The sequence below is a fragment of the Oryctolagus cuniculus genome, chromosome 7, assembly GCF_964237555.1.
Source record: "Oryctolagus cuniculus chromosome 7, mOryCun1.1, whole genome shotgun sequence".
Lineage (NCBI taxonomy): Eukaryota > Metazoa > Chordata > Mammalia > Lagomorpha > Leporidae > Oryctolagus > Oryctolagus cuniculus.
In genome coordinates, this window is record NC_091438.1 from 145,529,015 (window position 1) to 145,554,941 (window position 25,927).

At 56.0% G+C, this 25,927-nt stretch overlaps 1 protein-coding gene across 4 annotated transcripts; it reads left to right on the forward strand.

Annotated features, from left to right (window-relative positions):
* The first annotated feature begins 8,627 nt into the window (after nt 1-8,627).
* On the forward strand, nt 8,628-25,229 carry PAQR7 (progestin and adipoQ receptor family member 7). 4 transcript variants are annotated; one of them, XM_051856860.2, is made up of 2 exons: nt 8,628-8,846; nt 23,262-25,229. In XM_051856860.2, exon 2 carries the CDS (start codon nt 23,284-23,286, stop codon nt 24,319-24,321), a length of 1,038 nt encoding a protein of 345 aa, XP_051712820.2. In that variant the 5' UTR covers nt 8,628-8,846; nt 23,262-23,283; the 3' UTR covers nt 24,322-25,229. The 4 variants fall into 4 exon arrangements, with proteins under 4 accessions (XP_051712820.2, XP_051712821.2, XP_008264144.2 ...); XM_051856861.2 differs by having other exon boundaries at nt 8,824-8,915; XM_008265922.4 differs by lacking the exon at nt 8,628-8,846 and adding an exon at nt 18,444-18,601.
* Nucleotides 25,230-25,927: the final 698 nt, after the last annotated feature.

The following is a 25,927-nucleotide window of genomic DNA, read 5'->3' on the forward strand; positions in this document are numbered from 1 at the left end:
CCCAGGAGCTTTGCTGCTAAAGCTTGTCTCACTCGGAACACTCTCACAATGAGCCGTTGCTATCATTCTTTGGCCCTCCACAAAGTCTACAGGCAAAATGCCTGGGCGTCCCCCAGACACACTGCCACGGCCTTCGCTCTGGACTGGTCTGGCTCGCCCACGTCCACCTCTTGGTAGCCACTGCCCTGATCCTACTGTGCCCTCGGGATCTCTGGAAACAGCCGAGTTTCATCTGCTGTTATGGATCTTCAAAGCGGCGCGTTGGATCTTGTAGGCACTTGTTTCACATTTCCATCGGAGGCTCCGCCCGGGGCCTGCAGCTGATCTCAGCACAGCAGTTCTGACGGAATTTTTCACTCACGATGGCGTAAGCTGAGCTGGTTGAGATGCCTATGGTGCTGGCTATTGTTTTTACTGTTAGTCATTAATCTGTTTGAGTTAGGGAACAAACAAGATGATTTTTTCTTTTTTTGAGATTTATTTTATTTATTTGAAAGGCAGAGTAATAGAGAGAAAATCTTCCATCCACTGGTTCACTCCTCAAATGGCCCCAGTGACCAGGGTCAGGCCGGGCTGAAGCGGGAAGCTAGGAGCTTCCGCCAGGCCTCCCATGCAGGTGCAGGGACCCAAGCACTTGGGTCATCTTCCACTGCTTTCTCAGGAGTATTAGTGTTACAGGAGAAGCAAAGTCCTTGTCTTCATGCAAGAAAGCATTCAGGTGTGAGACAGAGAGCAGTGGAAAGCAGAATAGCAAGGTTTATTAGGGTAGGGACATCCGCAAGAACGGGCGGGCACCTCTCCAGACAGGACCTGAGAGAGAGTGCGCAGTGCACATCTAGGCTGGGGCTTTTAAGGGGATGGGTCTTGCCTTCCCTCCCCCTCTCCTTCTTCTCCTCCAGAACAAAGGACTTTTTGGATGTAACACGTAAAATTCCTTTCTGAATTTTCCCCTGAAGTTATCAGACAGGGGAAGCCTGGCTGGCGTCGCCCCGCCTTAGAGCAAGGATGGTTATCGGGTAGAAGGGGCAGGATGGTTATCGGGTAGAAGGGGCAGGATGTTCGAAGTGCAGATACTGGCTGCACCTGGAAGGTTATCGGGATGACTTTGAGATGCGGATGCTGGACCTGGATGTCAGTTCCTTAGGCCTCTGTCACACACACATACGCTCATCTCTGACTTCCTACCTAACATTAGCAGGGAGCTGGATCAGAAGTGGAGTAACCAAGACACAAATCAGTGCCCATATAGGATGCGGGAGTCACAAGCGGTGGCTTAGCCTGTAACACCACAACGCCAGCCCCAAGATGAGTTTTTTCTTCACAAATTGATGTGAATGGTCTGCCACCATGGCTTCATCTGCGCCCTTCTTAAGATGGGTCATCCATTTGTCAACTGCTGGTTTCTTTGGGTCATTGTCCTTGTAAACTTTTTTTTTTTAAGATTTATTTATTTATTTGAGAGGCAGAGTTACAGACACAGAGAGAGAGTTTCAGAGAGAGAGGTCTTGCATCTGCTGGCTCACTCCCCAAATGGCTGCAACTTCAGGAGCTGGGCCAATCTAAAGCCAGGAGCCAGGAGCTTCTTCCAGGTCTCTCATGTGGGTGCAGGGGCCCAAGGACTTGGGTCATCTTATACTGCTTTTCCCGGGCACATTATCAGGGAGCTGGATTGAAAGAGGAGCAGCCAGGACAAGAACCGGCACCCATATAGGATGCTGGTGGTGCAGATCCCCCTAGCCCCCATAGCAGGCTTTACCTGCTATGCCACAGCACCAGCCGCCCTCACTGACTTTTTATAAAGCATCAGTCATTTCAACATTCTTCCAGCCAAGCTTCACCATCAATTTAACGTTCGTTCTTACATCAATTTTAGCAGAATTCATGTTGCTCTGATAAGGACCTTGTCAAACCCTTATCTTTGTTAGTGCTTCAAACTAGATCCTGTTCAGACATGTTGTATAACAAAGTAATACAAGTTTATTTTGGTGCAAAACCACTTTGAAATCCACACATAGTTTTTCTGTGGATGTTTTGAAGAAGTGTCCAGTAGCAACAGGGCACCAAAATTGATGGTCTCTGGGAAGGATTAGCAGGTCTGCCATGGGTGCTGAATACCCTGGCAGAGGGGAGGGTGAGAAGTGTGCCTAGTGGGTAACAGGTCAGGGGAGGGGGCTTGGAGCTATCATATAGATAGTCAGGGAAAGCATCTCTGATAAGACCTTTCTTTTTTTTTTTTTTTTTTTTTTTTTTTTTTAGTTTTGTATGTATTTATTTGAAAGGCAGAGAGAAGAAAACAGAGAGACCTCTTCCTTCTGCTGGTTCACTCCCCCAAAATGCCTGCAGCAGCCAGGGCTGAGCCAGGCCAAAGCCAGGAGCCAAGAATTCAACGCAGGTCTCCACCTGGATGACAGAGACCCAAATACTTGAGCCGTCACCTGCTGCCTCCCAGGAAGCTGCAATGGGAAGCGGAGCTGGGACTTCAACCCAGACACTCGGATGTGGGGTGTGCAGCATCTTATCTGCTGCACCAAATGCCAACCCCTCGGGGCATTTAGGCAGAGGTCTGAGGGTGGCGAGGAGGCCGGCAGGAGGCCAGCTGCATGGTCGGGTGAGCAGGGCGGTTGCCCAGGCCCTGCGCTTTAGAAGCGCCCAGGTTTGGTTTAATGCTCTGCTGCTGCTATCTCAAAAATGCTTTTTTAAAAAGACGTATTTATTTATTTGAAAGTCAGAGTTACACAGAGAAGGAAAGACAGAGGCAAAGAGAGAGAGAGGCCTTTCATCCGCTGGTTCACTCCCCAGTTGGCTGCAACAGTTGGAGCTGTGCTGATCAGAAGCCAGGAGCCAGGACCTTCTTCTGGGCCTCCCACATGGGTGCAGGGGCTCAAGGACTTGGGCCATCTTCTACTGCTTTCCCAGGCCACAGCAGAGAGCTGGATTGAAAGTGGAGCAGCTGGGCCAGCGCCGCGGCTCACTAGGCTAATCCTCCGCCTTGCGGCACTGGCACACCGGGTTCTAGTCCCGGTCGGGGCGCCGGATTCTGTCCTGGTTGCCCCTCTTCCAGGCCAGCTCTCTGCTGTGGCCCGGGAGTGCAGTGGAGGATGGCCCAAGTCCTTGGGCCCTGCACCCCATGGGAGACCAGGATAAGTACCTGGCTCCTGCCATCGGATCAGCGCGGTGCGCCGGCTACAGTGCGCCTGCCGCGGTGGCCATTGGAGGGTGAACCAACGGCAAAGGAAGACCTTTCTCTCTGTCTCTCTCTCTCACTGTCCACTCTGCCTGTCAAAAAAAAAAAAGTGGAGCAGCCGAGACTTGAACCGGCTCCCATATGGGATGCTGGCATGGCAGGCGGTGGCTTTACCCACTACGCCACAGTGCCGGCTCCTCAAAAATTCTGAAATCTTGAACCAGGGCTTGGTTCTTCATTTGGTACAGAGACCCACAAATTAGATAGCTGGTCCTGTCTGGGCCAAAGTGCGTTCCAAGCAGATGGAACTTCAAGTGCCAAGGTCAGGAGGTGGGTAGGTCTGGAGCGGGACGGGAGGCCAGGGCTGGCGGCTTCTCCACTTCTGCCCTCTGTGCTTCTTCTCTCCTCCCAGAGCTGCCCACTGTGGCTCCGGCTCCTCCTCGACTGACCCTGGAGGGAGTGGGCAGAGTCCAGGGCCAGGCAAGGTCTGGAGGTATTTTCCTGGTGCACTTAGGGTGATGGCTCCCGGGTTTCAGGAAGCCTGACATACAGACAGGACCTGGCGACTTAAGGCCTGAAGCAGGGGCTTCTCCCACAGCTGCACACTATTGGATGGGTACTGTCTGCTGGCTGCCTGCACTCGTAGCCAGTACCTGAGCCAGCAGGCCCAGCAGCTCCCCGAGCTCCGAGCTCTGGAGATAGCCCCGTGGTAGGAAGGTGGAGGGGTGCCCGGGGTGCTGAGACTCGGGCTGCATCTGAGCTGGACCAGGAGGTATGACCTGGGGCACTCTGAGTCTGCTGCACACCCCTTAGGGGCGGATGTGTTTCCACCACCAGTTGCTGAGGATTCCCCCATCCCAGGACTCTAAAGGTCCTGGAGGAGACTGGCTGACTCTTGTACCCCAGTTCTAGCCTCCGGGCAGCATGCCCTCTGTGTACCCTTCCCCCTCCCTGGGAGGCTGGGGATGCTGCTCCCTCCTTCCCACAGCCCCTCCCCTGCTGTCTTGGGCTGCTGCAGCCTGTCCATCCTCCTTGGGATTCTGGAGCGAGAGGCAGACACCAGGCCCAGACCTGGTCTCCCTGAAGCCCCTCACTGGGCTTGAATAAGCAGGAAGCCACCCCATCCCACCCAGCTCCCTCCTTCCAATGGGTACCCCTGTCTGATCTCAGACTCGAGTCCCTAGGTGCCTCCAGGATACAGCCCCACCCCTCCCTTGCTAATATTGCTACCACCTGGTCCCTTGTGCTCCTGCCCCACAACCTGGAGGCTCGTTCCCCCACCCCCACATCTGTGCACTTTTCATGTGCTGTCCCCACTGCCTGCACAAGTTCTCTCCTCTCCTGGTGGCTCCATGGACTCCTCTTCTTCCTGGGAGACCATCCGGGAGGCCATAAGGACATGAATCTCTCCCAGGGCCCTCTGCATGGTGCCCCGGCCGCATGGCTGAGGCTGTGGTCTGCAGCCAGACTCACGAGGCTTGAATCCTGGCTTTGCTCTGTGTAGGAAGCAGAAATGGCTTCGGCAACGTGGTGATGCATAATAAACCACCTCGAAACCCGGGGGTTACAGCAAACTTACCGGCAAAGGGCAAGGAGAGGGAAGAACCAGAGCGGGGCTTGGCATTTATTGAGCAGTTACTGTGTGCCAGGCACGGTGAGCCCTCTATGCTGTCTTGTCCCACCCACTCCCCAGGCCCATCCTGACTCAGGGTTGAGGGGACCACAGCTGGTGTGTGGCAGAGCTGAGATGTGAGCCTAGGCAGAAGGCGCCACGAGCTCCATTACTTGCTGCCTCCAAGAACAGACGACCTGGTGGGGTCAGCTCAGCACCACACATTCCTCCTGTCTCCACGGACAGCCCTGCCTGACGGTCTCCTAGCTTAGAACCTGGCTTCCGAAGCCTGTTCCCCCTTCCAGGTACTCAGCTGAGACCTGCCCAGGAAGCCAGCTTCCCCTGGAGACCTTATTCCTCTGGGGACAGAACCTGCTACCTGGGAGGGCAGCTGGATGGCAGACAGGTTCCCCTTCCAGGGGTCTGAGCTCAAAGGGCTGTGGTGGTCCAGGATCCTGGGGCAGTGAGTCGTCGGCCTTGACTGCGGGCCAGAATGCGGTCAGACTCCCAGACTGAGCTGGGGAGGTGCCCTTGGCTGTGCTGGGGGCGGGGGCTAGTCTCACCTTGCCTGGGCTTGGTGAAGGAGGTGGAGCAGAGTAGGGTGGGGGAGAAAATGTTCCTGTCCCAACTTTATCCCTGGTGCCAGTCAGCAGATAAGAGCGAGGCTTGAGGCCAGGAATGCCACTGGCCAACTGGGTGGCCTTGGGAAGGTGGCATCCTCCCAAGCCTGTGTCCTCAGCCCCACACTGAGGAAATGACAGCAGCTTCGGGGACCACAGTGCATGGTGGTGGGTGGGGGTGGGGGTGGGGTCTATCCAGAGGGCCTGGCAGCTAGCAAGAAGCAATCACCAACGTTGGCTTGCTTCCTTCCTTTCTTTTTTAAATATTTATTTATTGGAAAGGCAGAGTTACAGAGATTGAAGGAGAGAAAGAGAGAGAGAGAGAGAGAATCTTTCATCCCCTGGTTCACTCCCCAAATGGCCTCAACAGCCAGGGCTGGGCCAGGTGGAAGCCAGGAGGCAGGAGCTTCACCCTGGTCTCCCACGTGGGTGCAGGGGCCCAAGCACTTGGCCATTTTCTGCTTTCCCAGGCACCAGGGAGCTGGATCGGAAGTGGAGGAGCCAGGACTCAAACCGGCACCTGTAAGGGATGCAGGGGTCGCAGGCGGCAGCTTAGCCCACTTCGCCACAAGGCCGGCCCCGCAGTTTCATTATCTTTCTGATTCAGTTCTCAAGTATCCACAGCCAGTTTCACGGTTAAGTGGCTTCTGCGACCACACCTCTAGGTCCACTTCCCAGAACCCGAATACACCTGTGGAGCTATGTGACTGGACACCTGGTTTCTCCCTGGGCACCAGTTTTTCTATCCATAAAATGGGGGTCATCACACGTGCCTCAAAAGAGTGCATGAAGCTCAAATGAGATGTCTTCTGTCACATGTCTGAGCCTGTTTCCCAACTTGTAAAATGGGTTAATTGTGGTACCTGTTTCATAGGGTTTTCCGGTTTAAAGGAGGTGGCCGCAGGCACCGTTAGTGAACCGCCTGGCACACGGTGGGAACTTAACAAGTGAAAGTTCTAGAACCAAGTCCAAGTCCGGAAGTTGGTGTTGTGGCCCAGTGGTCAGCCTGCTGCTTGGAGTGATCACAATCCATCCTGTATCAGAGCGCCTGGGTTCAAGTCCCCACTCCAGCCTCAAGTCCCTGCTCTGCTTTGGGTCCAGCTCCCTGCTAATGTGTACCCTGGGGGGCGGCAGGTGCTGGTGTTAAGTAGGAAGTGTGAGAGGGGCCTGAGGGCAACAAAGCACCCTTGGAAAGGAATGCAGCGGCATGCCCTGGGGGCGGCCTGGTGGGTACGGTGCAGCAGGTAAAGCCTTCACCTGCAATGCTGGCATTCCATATGGACATCAGTTCGTGTCCCAGCTACTCCATGTCTGGTCCAGCTCCCTGCTAATGGCCAGGGAAAAGCAACAAATGATGGCCTAAGTGTTTGAGCCCCTGCTACCCATGGGGGAGGCCTGGAAGATGCCCCTGGCTCCTGGCTTTGTCCTGGCCCAATCCTGGCTGTTGCCACCATCTGGGGAGTGAACCATCAGATGGAAGATCTCTCTCTCTCTCTCTTTCAGTTGTTCCTTCTCTCTCTCTAACTGACTTCCAATAAATAAATCTTTAAAGAAAAGACGCGAACACACCCCGGAAGCAGCCCAGTGTGTTTCATTACAAAGCACTGCCCATACCCGTGATTTCATAGGTGGTCCCAGCCTTCGCACAAAAGCAAGCTGCCCAGGAGAATCCTCTCTGCTGTGCGCCAAGTGTGCTACGCTGGGTAATAAAACCCTGGGAGGGACTTCCCCTGTTTCACACCCAGCAAACCCTTTGTCCCAGAGAAGAGGGTGGGGAGAGGGAAAACTGGTGGGGAGAACTGGACCTCGTTCCCTGGTAAGCGCTAATCTGCACCCAGACTGCACGCTCAGCCCTTCCTGGGCGCCTGGCTGCTCCGTCAGGTGTTTTGCTCATGGCTGTCAGGTGCGTTCTCCCCACTAAGCTCCGTGACCCTGTTTGACCCAGTCTGAACGGCCGGGCGCTCTCTCAGAATCCGCCAGAAGAGTGGCCCATTCCTTCTGCACAGCCTCATCCAACTGCACTTCCTTGCTTGCCACTCTACTGAGTCCCGCCTGAATTCTCTCTTGCACAAGACAAGAACCTCTATTCCAGCCGTCTCCACTAACAACAGCACAAGTACTTGGGTCCCTGCCACCCGTGTGAGAGACCCTGATGGAGCTCAGGTCTCTTGGCTTTGGCCTGACCCAGCCCTGGCTGTTGTGGGCATTTGGGGAGTGAATCAGTGGGTGAAAGATATCTCTCTCTGCCTTTCAAATAATAATAATAAAAAACCTTAAAAAGAAAAACACATACACACACACAAAACAAAACCTGGCCCAGTACAGCGCAAAGCACACAGCAGGTGTTCCAAAAACGGAACCTGAACCCAATCCCCTTCCAAGTTTTTCATGGCTATCCATTCTGATACGGTATATTCACTGAATAGAATATTTTCTCCATAATGTCCTTACTTGTTTTCATCTCCTGTACTCTGTTCTCAGTGAGGATTTTCTATGCTACTTTTCCTTTCTGCATGGGTAACGCAGAGTTAACTAATTCTGTGGGTTTGTCTGAAGAGAGCAGTTGCATGCCAGTCTCCCTGTCATTGTGACAGCAACACGTGGTCCTCTAACGCTTTGCAGCAAACAGAACCTTCGTGCCCGTTGTTCCACTGAATCCTAACGAGACTCAGGTGGAGTGGTGTCGCCTCCACGTTACAGGCAATGGGAGCGAGGCGCACGGCGAGGTCGGAGCAGCTCCATCACTGCGCCCACACCCAGCGGCCTGCCCCAGTGGACGCCGAGCTCCCGGAGGCGGCGCAGCTTCCTCTCGGCCCGAAGATGGGTGCCCGCACCCTGCTGGAGGGATGGGTGATCCGCGGCGGCGTCCGTTATTTACCGAAAGTTAACTACGAGCAGTGTTCCTCGGCCTGCAACTGCGCCCCTCCGGCAGGGAATGCAGCCAGGGGGTTTCAGTGCACCGGGCAGGTGCACGGGGCTGGCGGTCAGGGGAAGCCGCCGGAAGAACGGCCTTCGGGGGGTAACTTGAGAAAGCCGGGGGCGCCCGGGGGCATGCTGGGCCGTGTCCCCGGAGGTCGGCCAGGCCAGAAACGGGAGCCGTAGCTCCAGTCGTCCTCAAGCGGGGAAACGGGCCGGAGCCTCCGCAGCGCCACTCCCCGGCCCAGAAACTTGGGCAACTGTTTCTCCGGGGGTCTGTCGCGCCGGTGTTTGCGGGAGCAACACGCGCACGAAGCGCTGGAGAGGAGCGTGCGTAAAGTCCAGGCAGCCCCGGGCTCGCCCAGGCCCTGCCAGGCGGCCGCAGCCCTAGCGCCCCGAGCGCCGCTCCCGCCCGCGCCGCCGCCCTCTCTCGGGGCGGGGCCTCCCGGCCGCCCCTTTATCAGCGCTCGGCCGCCCGGGACGCTGTGGCGGTGCCAGCTCTGCCCGGCCGCAGGTACGGACGGGGCCGCGCGGAGCCGGGGGCCCGCGGGCCGCAGAGGGGGTCTCCCCGCGGGCGCAGCACGTATGTGGGCGCGGGGGGTGGGCGGAAGCGCGGCTGGGTCGTGGGGAAGGACCCGAGGCCGAGCGGCGCAACCCGGGCAGCGCGCGGGGGAGGACACGGCCGGCGGGCGCGGGGAGGGGGGGCGCGGCGGCCGGGCTCGGGGGCAGCCGGGGGGCCGCGCGGGAGGGCAGAGGGCGGCGGGGCTGGGGAGGGCGGCGGGGCTGGGGAGGACCGCGCCGAGGGGAGGGATGCCTAGGCTGGGAGGAAGGAGCAGGCAGAACCGTGGAGGGAGCGCGTCCGTGATGGAGTGGGCGGGGGCTGGCCTGGGGAACTCACTGCTCCCTGGAGGAGGAATGGGGGAGGGCGGGGGAGGGAGCGTGGGTGGTCCCAGCTGGGCTCTGGGGCTCTGAGGACGGGGAGCCTTGGGTGGGGGACGCCACCCTGGTGGCAGGAGGGATTCCCCCCCCCCCAATTAGGGAAAGGGATGGGGCAACAAGGCTCAGGCCTAGGCTTCAAGGACCCCCCCCCCCCCCAGAGACTTCCCTGGGGGCAGACCCAGAGCCCCGTGGGGTTGTGTCAGGTCAAGGCCTTGGAGTTTCAAGTGCTCCATGGAGCACTTGGCCGCACCTGTGGGTGGCCCTGAATCCATGTTTGAGCCCTCCCCCCCCCCCCCCCCCCCGTTGGAGGGAGACCCAGATCCTGTCGGGAGCTTCTGCCACCTCTGGGCTTTGCCTTCCAGCCTCAGCCCCCGGCCCAGGGTGGGGGGGTCCTTTGCCCCAGGGGGTCCCGTGCCCGGGGACCCTGGCCAGCTCCCCCAGCCTCTCTGGGCCTGCTCTCCTGCTCCTGGGCCCCCTCGTCTGAGCTTTGAGGAGGAACCTGTTGAAGGGATTATTCATTCCATTCTGATCACATTTTCCAGTACAAATGGAGGCCCAACGCGCAGTGACAGGAAAACAGAAACCGTTCCTGTTCCCTTCTGGAAGACGTGGAGGGGCTTTTTCTTTAAACACACTGGGGACTTGGTTTGCATTGAGGGAGGTAACCCAGTTGCTGAGAGATGGGGAGGCCAGCCAGGACTGAAAACTTGGCTTGTGGCTTTCCAGGGTTCCTGGGAGTGGACAGTGCTGGAGCAGGGCAGGAGTGCTGGTTCTGGCTCCCTCCAGACACGGTCTGCCAACCTGCCTGCAGGGTGTGAGGGCAGGTGAGGGGCGGGCCAGAGAGCAGGGGGGGCCGGGTGCAGCTCAGTACGCAGCAGGCCACCGTCACCAACGTGGCCCGATCTCATCAGTAATTGTTCAGGCTCTGCCCTGTGTGCCGTCCTCCTCGGGCCCCTCACGAGGGTTTACCACTGATAGGCCCAGCATTCACGCGGGTCTGGCCTTATTATCTAAGGAGGGTAGACTTTGCCTTGCGTGCTTGTCTCTAAGAGAATATGAGGGCTCAGAAAAACAACAATGAATATTTTGCATGCCAGAAAGGAGACAAAAAGAGGAAGTAAAATTAAAACCAAATCGTACCTACACAAGGGCACTTCAAAAACCTCCTAGGAAATGGAATTTTAAAAGTTTATTTTGACACACAATTTTTGAAACCGATTTTATTTTCTCATAATATGCATTTTCCAGCAACTTTTTTTTTTAGATTTATTTATTTATTTGAGAGGCAGAGTTACAGACACAGAGAAGGAAAGACAAGGGAGAAAGGTCTTCTGTCCACTGGTTCACTCCCCAAATGGCCGCAACAGCAGCCAGAGCTGGGTGGATCCGAAGCCAGGAGCCTCTTCCAGGTCTCCCACATGGGTGTGGGGGGTCCAAGCACTTGGGCCATCTTCTGCTGCTTTCTCAAGCCATAGCAGAGAGCTGGATCAGAAGTGGAGCAACCAGGACTCAAACCAGTGCCCATATAGGATGCTGGCGCCACAGGTAGAGGCTTAACCCACTACTACACAGCGCAGCTCCCCCACTAACTTTTTTTTTTTTTTTAAAGATTTTATTTATTTATGTATCTGAAAGGCAAAGGTAGAGAGAGAGAGAGGATCTTCCACCTGCTGGTTCACTGCCCAAATGGCCCACAACAGTCAGAGCTGGTCCAGGCGGAAGCCAGGAGCCCAGAATCCCCGTCCAGCTCTCTCACGTGGGTGCCCAGGGACTTGGGGCATCTTCCCAGGCGCATTAGCAGTGAGCTGGGTGGGAAGTGGAGCAGCTCTCATAGGTGACGCCAGCTTCGTCCCAACTGCCCCTTCCGTGAGCTCTGTGAAGCCCCCCACAACGGGTGCCACTGAGTCAGGTTCTAAGCTCACGGAGATGTCGCCCCGAGGGACTGATTTGCTGGGCCATTAGTTCTATGCAGGTGGTGTTCTAAGTGGTGCTGTTCACTGTTGAAGCGCCAGAGGCTGGCACACAGGAGGTCTAAAAGGAATATTCTGAGACTGTCAGGTTCTCCAAGGCCCTTCGAAGTCACCAGAGAATTCACTCCCTCCATCGACATGTAGAGAAACAGGGACAAGCGGTGAAGGGACTTGTCCAAGGTCACTCGGGTTGAGTGGCTGAGCCTGGATGGGAAACCAACAAAAGCAGGGGCACCAAGGTTCTGCTCTTGCAGGAGCCCAAGAGGAGCTGTTTCCTGTCCTGGCTGTGACTGAGGAAGCAAGCTCCGAGGGGAACAGGACTTTTGCAAGTCACATGGCTTGTGAGTTCCTGACCTGAAGTCCCATCCTTGCAGGAAACTGGGGATCCCGGCTCCTCCTGAAGGAGCCTGCCAGGGCTGAGAGGTGGAGGCACACCCTTGGGGCAGTGACTGTGCGGTTCCCGGGGTCACCACCTGGGCGACCACCCCCTGCCCTGACACCCTGGGGCTGGATCTTCCTAGGTCCCGGGTGTCTGTGTAGGTGAGCACGGGGCAGGGAGCTGGTCTGCTCCGTGACCCGTGTGGCCCAGCCCAGGGAGCAGTAGCTCTGTGGCTGGCTCACCAGCATGGAGTGACATCTGTGGGGCCAGGAAAGCCAGGCCCGCTCTTCTCTGTGCTCACGACTCAGCCTTCGGTTTCACCCCAGGGATGCTGTGGAGCCTTGGACTGTGGACCTGGGGAGACCAGGAGAAACCGGGGGTGGCCAGCCTTGGCTGAGGGCGCCAGGAGGTTGATCCAGAGTTCAGAAAGCGCATGTGAATTGGGAGGGAAGCTGAGGGGAGAGTGGAGCCCTGGAGAGCTCCCTTCTGGGGTCTGTCAGCCTGGAAACCTTCCAGACCTGCAAGACTTGCCCGGGCTCGTCCACAAGCCCTTGGCTTGCTCGCTAACCAGGTCCACCCCTTCCGGCCCTCGACTACTGGGGATCTCACTGCCCGGCCAGCTCTCTCCGGTCTGGGGCCAAGTGCCCGTTTTTGGTGAATCCAGCGTGGTGACTTGGAGTGGTCTTTGCTGAGCAACATTTAATTATTAAATAAGGTCACTGTCCTCAGAAGTCCAAACTCCAGCTATGTTTCCCTGGTCCCTAAACACATCTATTCAAAGAAAAACTGGAGACAAATGAAATCTAGCAGAGTTTGTTTGAGCAAAGAAAGGACTAGGGTTCGGCACAGGAGCATGGCAGCTGTTCTGGTTCCATGTTCTAGCCGTTCCCAGCCGGTGGCCACTGAGGTTCCCGGGGCTGAGTGGGTGAGACTCAGCTCCTCCTTAGAAGATGATACTCTCAAGTTAGGTTGCAGCTTGTCTGCCTATTACTTAGGTTCTCGTCCCCTACACACAGAGGCAGCTTTAGGCCAAATTCTATTTGATCTGACGGTTCTCCCTTTGGGATCTGCCTCTCAGTTTTTTTTTTTATTTATTTTTCATTTTTTTTTTGTTTTTTTTTTTATTGACAGGCAGAGTGGACAGTGAGAGAGAGAGAGAGACAGAGAGAAAAGTCTTCCTTTTGCCGTTGGTTCACCCTTTGCCCGGCGCCGCAGCTCACTAGGCTAATCCTCCGCCTTGCGGCGCCGGCACACCAGGTTCTAGTCCCGGTCGGGGCGCCGGATTCTGTCCTGGTTGCCCCTCCTCCAGGCCAGCTCTCTGCTGTGGCCTGGGAGTGCAGTGAAGGATGGCCCAAGTGCTTGGGCCCTGCACCCCATGGGAGGCCAAGAGAAGCACCTGTCTCCTGTCTTCGGATCGGCGCAGTGCCCAGCCACGGCGCGCCGGCCACGACGGCCATTGGAGGGTGAACCAACGGCAAAGGAAGACCTTTCTCTCTGTCTCTCCTTCTCACTGTCCACTCTGCCTGTAAAAAAAAAAAAAAAAAAGTATATCTTTATTGAAAACTGAGTGACAGAACGTGTGTATGCGTCTATGTTCTGGTTCTCTCCCCAAATGCTTGCAACAACCAGAGCTGGGCTATGCCGGAGCCAGGAGCTCCATCTGGGTCTCCCACATGGTCAACAGGGGCCCAAGCACTTGGGCCATCTTCCACTGCTTTCCCAGGCACGTGGGCAGGGAGCCGGATCGGAAGTGGGAGAGCCAATACTCAAATCCAGGCACTCCAATACCGCTCTGCCACGAGGCCCGCCTCATGGTTTGGTTTTCGTCCATGGTTCCTGGTTCACAACTCCCTTAGGCCTTGTTGTTTTGGAACGGGTTCAGAGCTTTAAAGGTGATGGACTTTGTTTGTGATGTTGGGGCGCTGTGGACCCGAGAGCAGCTTTACAAGGCAAGGCCTCTCTGCTGCCCGTTGTCCACCTGCTGCTTTTCCTCCCCCAGGCCGGCCAGGGAGGCTGGACTCGCTCTTCCCCAGCCTGGGTCAGAGACCCTGAAAGTGCACCCTAAGCTTCCTCTGCCTTTCTGTCTTGGAGCTGGCCAGAAGAAACCGCTGTGATGTCCCCATGCACACTAGTAGCTCCCAGGGCTGATTTGTCCTCTGCCACACGGCAGGCCTGGGGAAAACATGACGTTGGTTCTGCAGGCTGAGCTGACTTGATGTGGTGGGGGAGTTCCCTTTGCTGTCAGCTCACTTTGGGCTGCAGCGGCATACCCTGTCTGATATCTCCCTTCTGAGTTTTTGGAATGAGACCTGTCAATAAGAATTATCAGGGTTGGTATTATGGCACAGCAGGTAAAACCACTGCCTGTGTGACATTGGTGTCCTATCATATGGGCACCTGTTCATGTCCCGGCTGCTCCACTTCTGATGCTGCTCCCTGCTAATGGCCTGGGAAAAGTAGCAGAAGATGAACCAAGTATTTGGGCCCCTGCACCTATGTAGAAGATCCTGATGAAGCTCCCAGCCTCTGCCAGATGTGATGATCTGGGGAGTGAGCCAACAGACGGAAGATCTCTCTCTTTCTCTCTCTCTCTGTAACTCTTTCCAAAATAATAAATCTTTAGAAATTTTTTAGCTTAGAGTTGTCCAAGGAGTATCTCCTAAGTCAGCCTGAGAGGCGGCTCAGTGCACTCACGCGACCGCGGTCCCCACTGGCCCGAGGCTGGAGAGTGGCAGGGTAAGTTGCAGTGTTTCAGGTGGAGATTAGAAGGGCACAGCAGAATCTCCCAAGATGTGAGTCTTCTTGCTGAAAGACGCCGAGTTTCATGGGAACTTAGTAGATTTTCTACCGCCTATGGGACTACTACCAAGTTCATGTCCTGGGGCTGGTGTTGTGGTTTAGTGGGTTAAGCTGTCTCTTGCAAAACTGGCGTCCCATATTGGAGTGCCAGTGCAAGTCCTGGCTTCTTTGCTTCTGATTCAGTTTCCTGCTAAGGTGTCTGGGAAGGGAACAAAAGATGGCCGAAGTGTTTGGTCCCCTGACACCCATGTGGGAGACCTGGATGGAATTCCTGGCTCCTGGCTTTGGCCTGGCCGAGCCCTGGGATGTGAATCAGTGGAGAGAAAAATCTCTCTGACACTCTGCCTTTCAAATAAATGAATAAATAAATCTTTAAAAAAGAAAGTTTGTGTCCTAACTCACAATCAGATGAAATTTCTATCAAGATTGCTGCTGCTGCTGCTGCGACTGCCTTTTTTTTTTTTTTTGGACAGGCAGAGTGGACAGTGAGAGAGACAGAGAGAAAGGTCTTCCTTTGCCATTGGTTCACCCTCCAATGGCTGCCGCGGCCTGTGTACTGCCGTAGGTGGTGCATTGCGCTGATCCGAAGGCAGGAGCCAGCTGCTTCTCCTGGTCTCCCATGCATGTGCAGGGCCCAAGCACTTGGGCCACCCTCCACTGCACAGCAGAGAGCTGGCCTGGAAGAGGGGCAACCGGGACAGAATCCGGCGCCCCGACCGGGACTAGAACCCAGTGTGCCAGCGCCGCAGGCAGAGGATTAGCCTAGTGAGTTGTGGCGCTGGCCTGCTGTGACTTCTTTTAACCAGGAGATTTCATAGCTGTTGGGCCTAACTGCCGCCTACAGTATGTGGTGGGCCTGTGGGTCCACCTCCCCTCCCCTGCCCCTGGTTCTTGGTTGAAGACGCTTGATGCCTTAATGATTGTTACATTTATGAATGAACGCAGTGAAAGGCGTAGTACAGTCTGGAAGCCTTAAAGCCAGAGGCTGCTGGAAGGCCGGCTTCATTGAATTCCAGGCCCGCCCCTGGCCCTCTTCCTGTGGTGAAGGCTCTGGGGCTGAATTCCCAGTGAGCTCAGAGGATGGTGACGCTGCCAGAGAGGCATCTGGAGCCCGGGCTCTGCTGTAGCCCGCATGTCCAGGCAAAGCTCTTCCCTGTGTGCTGGCTGTAGGCTGGGGGGAGCTTTGAATAGTGTTTATTCTCAGGCCCCGGGGCACCTCCCTTCAGCAGTCAGGTCATGTCCCACACAGTGGACTTTTCCTTTGAAAGTGCAAGTTTCTCTGTGGACACACTGTGACCTGTGTGTGTGCATTGCTCCAGGGGATGAGCTGAGTCCCTTTCAGACTCTCTCTCTCTCTCTCTCTTTATAGAGTAAATGCTTGGTGAATTTTACTACTGCTGTTTTTTTTAAAAGATTTATTTATGTATTTGAAAGGTAGAATTACAGAGAAAGGGAAGGAAAGAGAGAGATCTTCCATCTGCTGGTTTACTCCCCAAATGGCTGGGATGGCCAGGCCGAAGCCAGGAGCCAGGAGCTTCCCCTGGGTCTCCCACGTGGGTGCAGAGGCCCAGGGACTTGGGTCACCAGGTGCACTCGCAGGGAGCTGTATTGGAAGTGGAGCAGCCGGGACTCGGCTGCTCCCAGGGCCCTGTGTAGGAGGAAAGCACAGTGACAGGCCATCTCCCTTCCCAGTGAGTGGCGCTGGAGGGAGCCGCAGGGCTAAGCCCTGATGCGGTGCCTGGGGCGCAGTGAGCCTTCTGAGCCGGCAGTGCAGGGATGTCTTGCTGTTTTCCAAGTAAAGGAAGACAAATACTGACTCATCTGGAAGGCTGAGCAGCCGTCGTTACCATGAGCCCTGGGCCTCGGAAGGCACGTGGACAGTGAAGCATGAGGCTCTGGAACTTGGTACGGGGCGGCGGCGGGGGGTGGGTGGGGGGCATTGGTTCCAGGACCCCATGGGAACCCAAATCCATGGATGCCCACGTCCCTCATAGAAAAGGCAGTGTTTGCCTATCGCCTATGCAATCCTCTCACACACTTTAAGTCACCTCTGGGTTACTAGCAACGTCTAATGTGATGTAAACAATATATGAATAGTTCTTACACTGTACTGTTTAGGGAGCAATGACAGGAACAACAAACATGTCCAGTACAGACGGCATTTCAAGAGTATCTTCAGTCTGCAGTTGTCTGAATCCACGCCTGGGGACACAGGGCTGGTACAGAAGACCTCAGTATCACACTCTTACCAGTTGCTGGAAGTCTTGAACTAATCTTCAACCTCATCTTTTGGAATTTTTTTTAAAAAAAATTTTAATGTTTCTTTTCATCTACTTGAAAATCAGAGAGAGGGTGAAGAGAGAAAGAGAAAGAGAGATGGGGCCGGCGCCGTGGCTCACTAGGTTAATACTCCACCTGTGGTGCCGGCACCCCATATGGGCACTGGGTTCTAGTTCCGGTTGGGGCGCCGGAGTCTGTCCCGGTTGCTCCTCTTCCAGTCCAGCTCTCTGCTGTGGCCCGGGAGTGCAGTGGAGGATGGCCCAAGTGCTTGGGCACCTGCACCCACATGGGAGACCAGGAGGAGGCACCTGGCTCCTGGCTTCGGATCAGCGTAGCGCCGGCCGTAGTGGCCATTTGGGGGGTGAACCAATGGAAGGAAGACCTTTCTCTCTGTCTCTCACTAACTCTATCTGTCAAATAAATTTTTTTTTAAATTTTTTTTTTTTTGACAGGCAGAGTGGACAGTGAGAGAGAGAGAGACAGAGAGAAAGGTCTTCCTTTTGCTGTTGGTTCACCCTCCAATGGCCGCCGCGGCCGGTGTGCTGCGGCCGGCGCACCGCGCTGATCCGATGGCAGGAGCCAGGAGCCAGGTGCTTTTCCTGGTCTCCCATGGGGTGCAGGGCCCAAGCACCTGGGCCATCCTCCACTGCACTCCCGGGCCACAGCAGAGAGCTGGCCTGGAAGAGGGGCAACCGGGACAGAATCCGGCGCCCCAACCGGGACTAGAACTCGGTGTGCCGGCGCCGCTAGGCGGAGGATTAGCCTAGTGAGCCGCGGCGCCGGCCTGTCAAATAAATTTAAAAAAAAAAGGAAAGAGAGAGAGATTGATCTTTCCTTTGCTGATCCACTCCCCAGATGCCTGCACATAGCTGACCTGGGCTGGGCCAGGCTGAAGCTGGGTCAGGAACCCAGACCCGTGAGCCATCAACTGTTGCTTGTCAGGGTGTTGTCAGGGTGTGCACCAGCAGAGAGTTGGCATCCGCAGAGCTACGGCTTGAACTCAGGCACTCTGACAGGAGCTGCAGGCCTCCCAGATGGTGCCTTAACCCCTGGGTCAAACACCTACCCCTAAAGTTCTTCTTTTCTTAATTCCATTTTTCTGTGAGCTTTTTTGTAGGAACCTCTTGACCTTGATAATGCCCAAAATGACCTTTTGACTCCCCAAGATTTGTTGTCTGCTAAAATACCCCTCCCCCCTGCTGTGCCCTCCTGGGGACAGGGCCCCTGGGGCTGCTGAGGTGTGGTCCTCTTCTTGGTGGGTCCTTCCCAGCCACCTCCCTGGGTACAAGTGCCAGTTGTCAAGGCTCTGATCCGGAGGGGTTTTCCTGAAAGTCTTTGCCAGGAACAATTTAATTATTAAGTAAGGTCGTAGTGCCGACTCTGGCCGCATGTTTAGGTGAGCGTTTAAGGAGGTGCGGTTTCCAGCAGAAGCAGTTACTGAGGGCTACAGGTGGACTGAGTGCATTAGAGAACCTCACGCGAATCTCTCGGGCCAGGGCTGGTTCATATATTGCTGCATTTACTGGGTCCCTAATCTGTGCTAAGATTAGTCCTAGGAGGTTTAATCTTTGCAGCAATCTATGAAGTAGATAATATTGTGATTCCCATGGGGCAACTGAGGATCGGAGAAGCTGAGTCACTTGTCTAAGGTCACACAGCTGATGTTACAGCATCGGGAGCCAAGCTTGCTTCTCTGAATCTGAAGTCATGGGCCTCCATCACATCTGCTTTCGCTTTTATTCCTAGCTTCCCTAGGGGTCAGAACCAGCCACCCTGGCCTGACATCCATTAACCAGGTCCTGGGCGCCTGGCCCCTCCCTGCCTTCGCCCTTGCCTTGCGGCGCAAGTCACGGCATTTCAGCCGTCCTCGGTCTCCCCGCACATCTCCTGCAGAGGTTGATGGTGAGCTTCTCTTCTCTCTGCAGCCAAGGCCTGGCTAGAAGAGCACGGGGCTTTCTACCAATGTGGGAGTGATAAAGGGAGCAAGGACAGAGGCGTGGGAGGCTGCCTTCAGCCCCGCCCTCTGATGACATCACACAAGACACCCCCAGTCCCTGGAAGCCCCGCCCCGGTGCCCCTTACCTGTGGAAGTGCCACCTGGTGCTTGGCATCCGGCACATTTGCCTCGTCCCACAGCAGGCCATCGGCCCCCAGGCTTGAGAGAAGCTCCAGGTACCCAGCGCCACTGAGGGGCTTGGAGGGGGCCGTGGGGCTGGACAGGGCTGGGCAGCCAGGAAGGGCAGGGCCTCGCGGCATGGCGGGCCCCACTGGCACCTCCGGATACCCACCCGCATCCCTGCCCTTGTGCCTTCCTTTCCCCTGGACTCATGGTCCCTTTGCCCAGTTAGGAGACGGGAATGAATTCTGAGGGCAGACCTGTTTGGATGGCCTGGGGCCCCTGTCTAAAGGAAACGGGCCAGCAGGACCTCTGTCCTCCTGGTCTGTTCCTCCGGGTGGTGTTGCTAGGGCCCCCCATGCGGCGGGGAGGGAGGCTGTGAGTGTGCGCTGGCACACCTGGGAGCCGGCACTGCCCAGATGCAGAGACCGTGGGCCCCAGGTGCGTCGGTTACTCGCAGCCTGCGGGAAAGCACCTGGGCCTGCCTGAGACTGGTGATTCCCAGAGTCGTTCTGTGGGACGCATACGGCGTGACTGGGACCAGGACGGTGGCAGAGAGGGCTCGGGGTGTCTGCTCTGTGGCCAGAGAGCTGGGCCCAAGCCCGGGCTCTACCACAGACTCTTCCTCTTTCTCCATGACCTCAGATAAGGAGTGATTTTTAATTTTCATATTTATTTCTTTTTAAGGTTTATTTTGAAAGAGTTGCAGAGGGACAGGGAGAGACAGATCTCCCATCTATTGATTTACTCCTTAGATCATTGCAATGGCCAGCGCTGGGCCAGGCTGAAACCAGGAGTCAGGATCTTCATTCGGATCTCCCACGTGGGTACAGCGGCCCAAGCACTTGGACCATCTTCCGGTGCCTTTCCTAGACCATTAGCAGGGAGCTGGACCAGAAGTGGAGCAGCTGGGATGTGAACCGGTGCCCATATGGGATGCTGGCGTCACAGGTGGCAGCTTTACCTGCTACGCCACAACGCTGGTCCCTGGATAAGGGTTCTTTTTTTTTTAATTTTTTTTATTTTAATTTTTTTTTTTTTTTGGCAGGCAGAGTGGACACTGAGAAGGAGAGACAGAGAGAAAGGTCTTCCTTTGCCGTTGGTTCACCCTCCAATGGCCGCCGTGGCCGGCACGCTGCGGCCAGCGCACCGCGCTGATCCGATGGCAGGAGCCAGGTACTTCTCCTGGTCTCCCATGGGGTGCAGGGCCCAAGGACTTGGGCCATCCTCCACTGCACTCCCTGGCCACAGCAGAGAGCTGGCCTGGAAGAGGGGCAACCGGGACAGAATCCAACGCCCCGACCAGGATTAGAACCCGGTGTGCCGGCGCCGCTAGGTGGAGGTTTAGCCTAGTGAGCCGGGGCGCTGGCCTGGATAAGGGTTCTTAACCTTCCTGAATATCACCATCCACAGCAATGGAATGGACATTGTAATCCCCACCTCCCAGGCAGGTTAGGAGAGTGAATTACAGCGCGACAGTGAAGAGCTTCTTATGTCCCCACTGGCTTTATCATCGTTACTGGGACAGGAATCCGTGTTGGCGGGAGTGAGGCAAACGCAGCTACACAGAGCTAGGCGGGGCCGGCGTTGGCCTGGTGGGTAGGGTGCCGATTAAGATTCCCGCATACCACATCAGAGTTCCTGGCATCCACCTCCGGCTCCAGCTTCCTACTGTTGTGGACCCTGCGGCAGTGGTGATGGCTCAAGTGTTTGGGTTCCTGTCACCCAGGTGGGAGACCTGGATTGAGTTCCCAGCTCCTGGCTCCTGGCTCCTGCCCTGACCTGGACGGTTGTAGGCACCGGGGAGTAAGTGAGAAGGGAGCTCCCTCTCTAACTCTGTGTGTGTGTGTGTGTGTCTACCTCTCAGATACATTTTTTTATAAAAGCTGGCAGGCTTTTTTGCTGCAGGACTTCTCAGAGCCTTTCCTGTGCTGTTAATCCTTGGGAGGTTCCAAGAGTGGCATACGGAGCACAGAAACTGGACTTAGAGTCCTGGACAGGGCCAGCAACCTTCCTCGTTCTCTTTGGTCTTTTCCCGTGGTGGGACAGAAATCCTGCTGGCACCCCGCTCTAGGCAAGGGGTCTGGTCTCCACAGGAGACAAGGGGCTGCCCTGGATGCTTCTGGGGTCTTTTCCAAGTTGAGAGGACAAAGTTGCCACCAGGAGTGGAGGCCAGAGTGCCAAGGCAGGAGACCAGTTTCCTGGGGAGAGGAGGATCTCCAGCGCTGGCAGGCCAGGGGGTGCACGCAGAGCCCCCGTTAATGAGTTCACTCACGAGCAAGGTCTGCTTCCTAAAGCTGCCTGCTGTCAGGCTCTCTGGGAACAGGCAGGAGCTGAGTCCCGGCCTCGCCTGTGTGCAGTGCTATGTGACTGACTGAACTCCTGCGTCACGCCAGGCCAGGAAGAGCCAAGAACCAGCGCTGACCCCAGGGCGCTGGTGCAGGAGGAGCTTCGGGATGCGCCCGGGCCGTGGAGGGCTGGGCTTGCCGCTGCCTTGGCACAGTGAGCGCCTGCACTTACGCTGTGTGTGGACTGTTTGTGTGGCTTGGGGGCGATCACGGTGCTGCAGATGGCAGAGAACTTGAGTGCTTGGTCCTGCCCGAGTCTCTGCTTCCTGCGGGGCCGGGAGCCAAGGCAGTGGCAGGAGCTATCTGGTGGACGAGGGATAATATGCTTGTTGAAGGGAATTGATTTGGCAGTGCGGGAGTTGTCTGGAAGGATTTTCGATAAATATTTGAGTTAATGAATGACACAGAAGAGGAAGATAAGGCTGAGGCAAGCGGCTGGTATCAGATGCAACAGTGTGTCATTCTGAAATGACTAATAGCACTGACCACGAGATTTTGCAAAGGGCCATTTAGGGTGAGTGCTGGGGAGTGCAGGGTTCACAGTGAGTCCCTGTGACTTCCTGGCAGCGTAGAGGGGCAAGGTACTTAATGTCCCCGTGCCTCAGTTTCCTTATCTGGAAAATGGGAATCTTGATAGTATCTACCTCACAAGGCTGGCTTCAAAGCTCCAAAGAGTCAGTTATCCACAGAGTGCTTAATACAGTGCCTGGCACATAGCGAGTGCTGGGTCAGCATCTGCTGCGGCTTATTTCTCTCCTGTAGCCTCCGGCAGACCATGGCGTCCCCAAGGGCAGGGATCAGGTCCTCTTCTGCTCCATCCACCCTTGGATCTAGCATAGGCTGTGAGGCAGAGAAGGGCTTGGTAAGTGTTTGCTGAATGAATGAATGAATGAATGTGTTTTAAAGGCTAAACTGTGTAATCCATTGTAGATCAGGGAAAAGGGGGATGCTGGAAACTTAAACTTTGATTTCAGTGCAGACAAGGGACGCTGGCTCAGAGCGTGACACTGTTAGGGTTAGGTGGGAAATGGGGGTGCATGCTGGTCCTGAGGTGGGGTTAGATGGGATGTGTTTGGAACAAGCAACCATGGGCAGTGGTGGGGAGGGCCTGGAGGTGGGGGAACTTGAGAGTCGGGGTGAGGCTGAACAAAGGGGCTGGTTTTATAGGCTTTGTTATCATTGGGGACTTGCAGGGAAAAAGTAGCTTTTTGAGTTGGGCCTTGAAGAGTAGGAAGTGTGGTCAGAACACTGCTCTTCTTTCATTCAGCAGACGCTGAGCGTCAGCTACGTGCTAAGCACCACGGGGTCGCAGAATAATGAGACAAGTTGCCTGCCCTCAATGAAAAGCGTCATATGGGTCAGAGCGGCAGGCACTCGAATACAGGGATCATCGCAGGAGGTCCCGGGAGCTGAGGAAAGTCTCGGAGAAGGAATGGGCTTTGAGGGATGAGTAGGAGTTTGTCAAGTATGCAGGGTGAGGCAGAGAGAGCAGCTTATGCGAAGCTGCAGACACAGGAGTCTGGTGGGGCTGTGACGGGGTTTAGGGCATTGCGGCTGAGCAACGAGGCTAGAGACGGAGGCAGGGAGCCACTCTTGCAGAGTCCCGGAGGCCGGAGGGAGGCCTTGGCCACCCTGAAGGGGCTATAGGCGGGGACATCCGGTCTCTTAGCAAGGTCATCACTGCCACCAGCTGAACACCGATGGCGGCACAGACACGGGGGCTGAGAGCGCCCGCCTCCATCTCGTGTGTTCGGCCTGGCCACATCTGTCCTTCAGCAGAGAAAGCAGCTGGGGCTGCTTTGTGGAGCCAGGACTGGAGAGGACATGATGGAGGCAGGGAGCCTTGTTATGTCATGCACCTGCTACGTGACTGAGCACCTACTGCGTGCCAGGTAGTAGATCCCACTCAGCACGTGGGACCCGTCGGGAACAAAACCACGATCCTTGCTTTCAGGCGCAAAGCTGAGCTCCTCCATGGGGTGAATCTGCCCCTGCTCAGACCCCGCGGACGTGTGAGGGTGTGGGAGGAAGGGGTGAGACCTGGGCACTGGGTAATGAGGGCACTCGGTCCCTGACTTTGGTCTGGCCTCTCTCCCAGCTCCCTGCCCAGGCCCACGGCCATGGCGATGGCGGTGGCCCAGAAGTTCAGCCACTTCCTGTACAGTCTGCGCCAGGTCGCCCAGGAGTCTCCACAGCCAGAGCGTGTCTTCACGGTGGACCGAGCCGAGGTGCCGCCCCTCTTCTGGAAGCCGTACATCTATGTGGGCTACCGGCCACTGCATCAGACCTGGCGCTTCTACTTCCGCACGCTCTTCCAGCAGCACAACGAGGCTGTGAACGTGTGGACCCACCTGCTGGCGGCCCTGGTGCTGCTGCTGCGGCTGGCCGTCTTCATGGGGACCGTGGACTTCCGAGGGGACCCGCACGCCCTGCCCCTCTTCATCATCGTCATCGCCTCCTTCACCTACCTCTCCTTCAGTGCCCTGGCTCACCTCCTGCAGGCCAAGTCCGAGTTCTGGCATTACAGTTTCTTCTTCCTGGACTACGTGGGTGTGGCCGTGTACCAGTTCGGCAGTGCCCTGGCGCACTTCTATTATGCCATCGAGCCCTCCTGGCACTCGCAGGTGCAGGCCATGTTCCTGCCCACAGCTGCCTTCCTTGCCTGGCTTTCCTGTATGGGCTCCTGCTACAACAAGTACATCCAGAAGGGGGGCCTGCTGGGCCGCACGTGCCAGGAGGTGCCCTCCATGCTGGCCTACGCCCTGGACATCAGCCCTGTGGTACACCGCATCTTGGTGACCCCTGACCCTGCCGCAGACGACCCCGCCCTGCTCTACCACAAGTGCCAGGTGGTGTTTTTTCTGCTGGCTGCTGCTTTCTTCTCTACCGTCATGCCCGAGCGCTGGTTCCCCGGGAGCTGCCACGTCTTCGGGCAGGGCCACCAACTCTTCCACGTCTTCTTGGTGCTGTGCACGCTGGCTCAGCTGGAGGCCGTGACGCTGGACTATGAGGCCCGGCGGCCCATCTATGAGCCTCTGCACACCCACTGGCCCCACAACTTCTCTGGCCTCTTCCTGCTCACCGTGGGCAGCAGTGTCCTCACGGCGTTCTTCCTGAGCCAGCTCGTGCGGCGCAAACTCGAGCAGAAGACCAAGTGAGGGGGAGGCAGCTGGCAGGGAGGGAGGTGTAGTGGGGGAACAAGGCCTGGTAAAGTTGGTTGTGTCTGGCCCGCGGTGACTCCCTGCGCACTCAACGCCAAGGGTGGCACTAGCCAGTGCTTGGATTTGGGGACTGGCTCAGAGCTGCTTGGGTCCACTGCTGGACCCGCCTCAGCTCCCTGTCCTGGGAGAGGGACAGAGATGAAGGTTTGGGCCATCCTGACGCGCCCCTTTACTGCCTCTCTCTAGGGGTGAATTTGGGGCTCCCGGATTATTTGGGTGAGAGGTGAAACTTGGATCACAGTCAGATTTGAGCTGAGAGGCAGGAGAGGCCTCAGCAGCCCACCTCTATCCAGATGTCATTGGTGGATGGGGAAGAGGCAGGCCCAAACTTGGTGTGGAATCTTACTGTCCCTTGAACCGTAGTTCGCGAGGTGCTGGCGCTCCGGAGAGCCCCCAGAAGTAGAAGATCGTGCCAGATGCACATCGACCCCACTTGGGACCCCCTACTCCTCCAGTCACTGCCCCAGTGAGCCCCAGATCTCCTCGCTCTGGCCTCCTTGTCCCGTGCAGCCTGTTCCCAGCTTCTCTCCTGGTTTCCTGGCTCACGATTCCGTTATCTACTCAGTGTTTCCTGAGACAGAGGCAGGCTACCCAGCTGGGCCCCGTGGATTGATGCAGGATGGTGAAGAGCCCTGGGGAGGGAACAGTCAGCTTTCCCGAGGCCCTGAGGCTCTCGGGCTGGGGAGGGTAAACAGGAGCTTGCTCAGAACAGGATGGACATTATAGGCAGACGGGAAGAACCTGTGCAAAGGCCCAGAGGTGCAGAGGGAAGAGTTAGGGGAGCTGAGCTAGTGGTGGCCTGCACTCTGACAGGTCCTGGATGCAATAAAGTGACTGTAACTACAGCTGCCTCTCTGCTTTCTGTCTCTGGTCCCAGGGGGTGGGCCCTGTTCGCAGTGTCGGGGAGAGGTTTTCCTGAGGAAGCTGGGGCCCCTGGGGGTGGTGCGATGGAGGGGGGAGCAGTTCCTGTTTTATATTTGCCTGGATAGGGTTACGACTTTCTGTATTTTATAGATACACATGTATGCATTTATATATATTTAATACACATACTACACACATATAAAATATGTAACATGAAGCTTTTTGGCAAGGGAGTGGGGGCATTTTATTACTAAATAAATTTTAAAGTAGTTAAAGGAATGTGTCTAACATATAAACCCACCTTATAATTTAACAAAGGAGGACTTTATATATTGACTTTATAATTTTATTTATTTTTGAAAGGCAGAAACAGGGACAGGGAAACAGATGGAGAACAATCTCCGATCTACTGGTTCATGCCACAAATGCCCACCACAGCTGGGGCTGGGCCAGGCTAAAGCCAGGAGCCCAGAACTCAATCCTGGTCTCCCACGAAGGTGGCAGGGACCTAAGTACTTGAGCCATCACCTGCCACCTCCTAGGGTGCAAATTAGCAGGAAACTGGAATCGTGAGTGGGGCTGGACTCAAACGGAGGCAGTGCAGTATGGGATGAGGATGTCCTCAGCGGTGACTCAATCACACGCCAAATGCCTGCCCCTTATGTTACCTTTTACATTG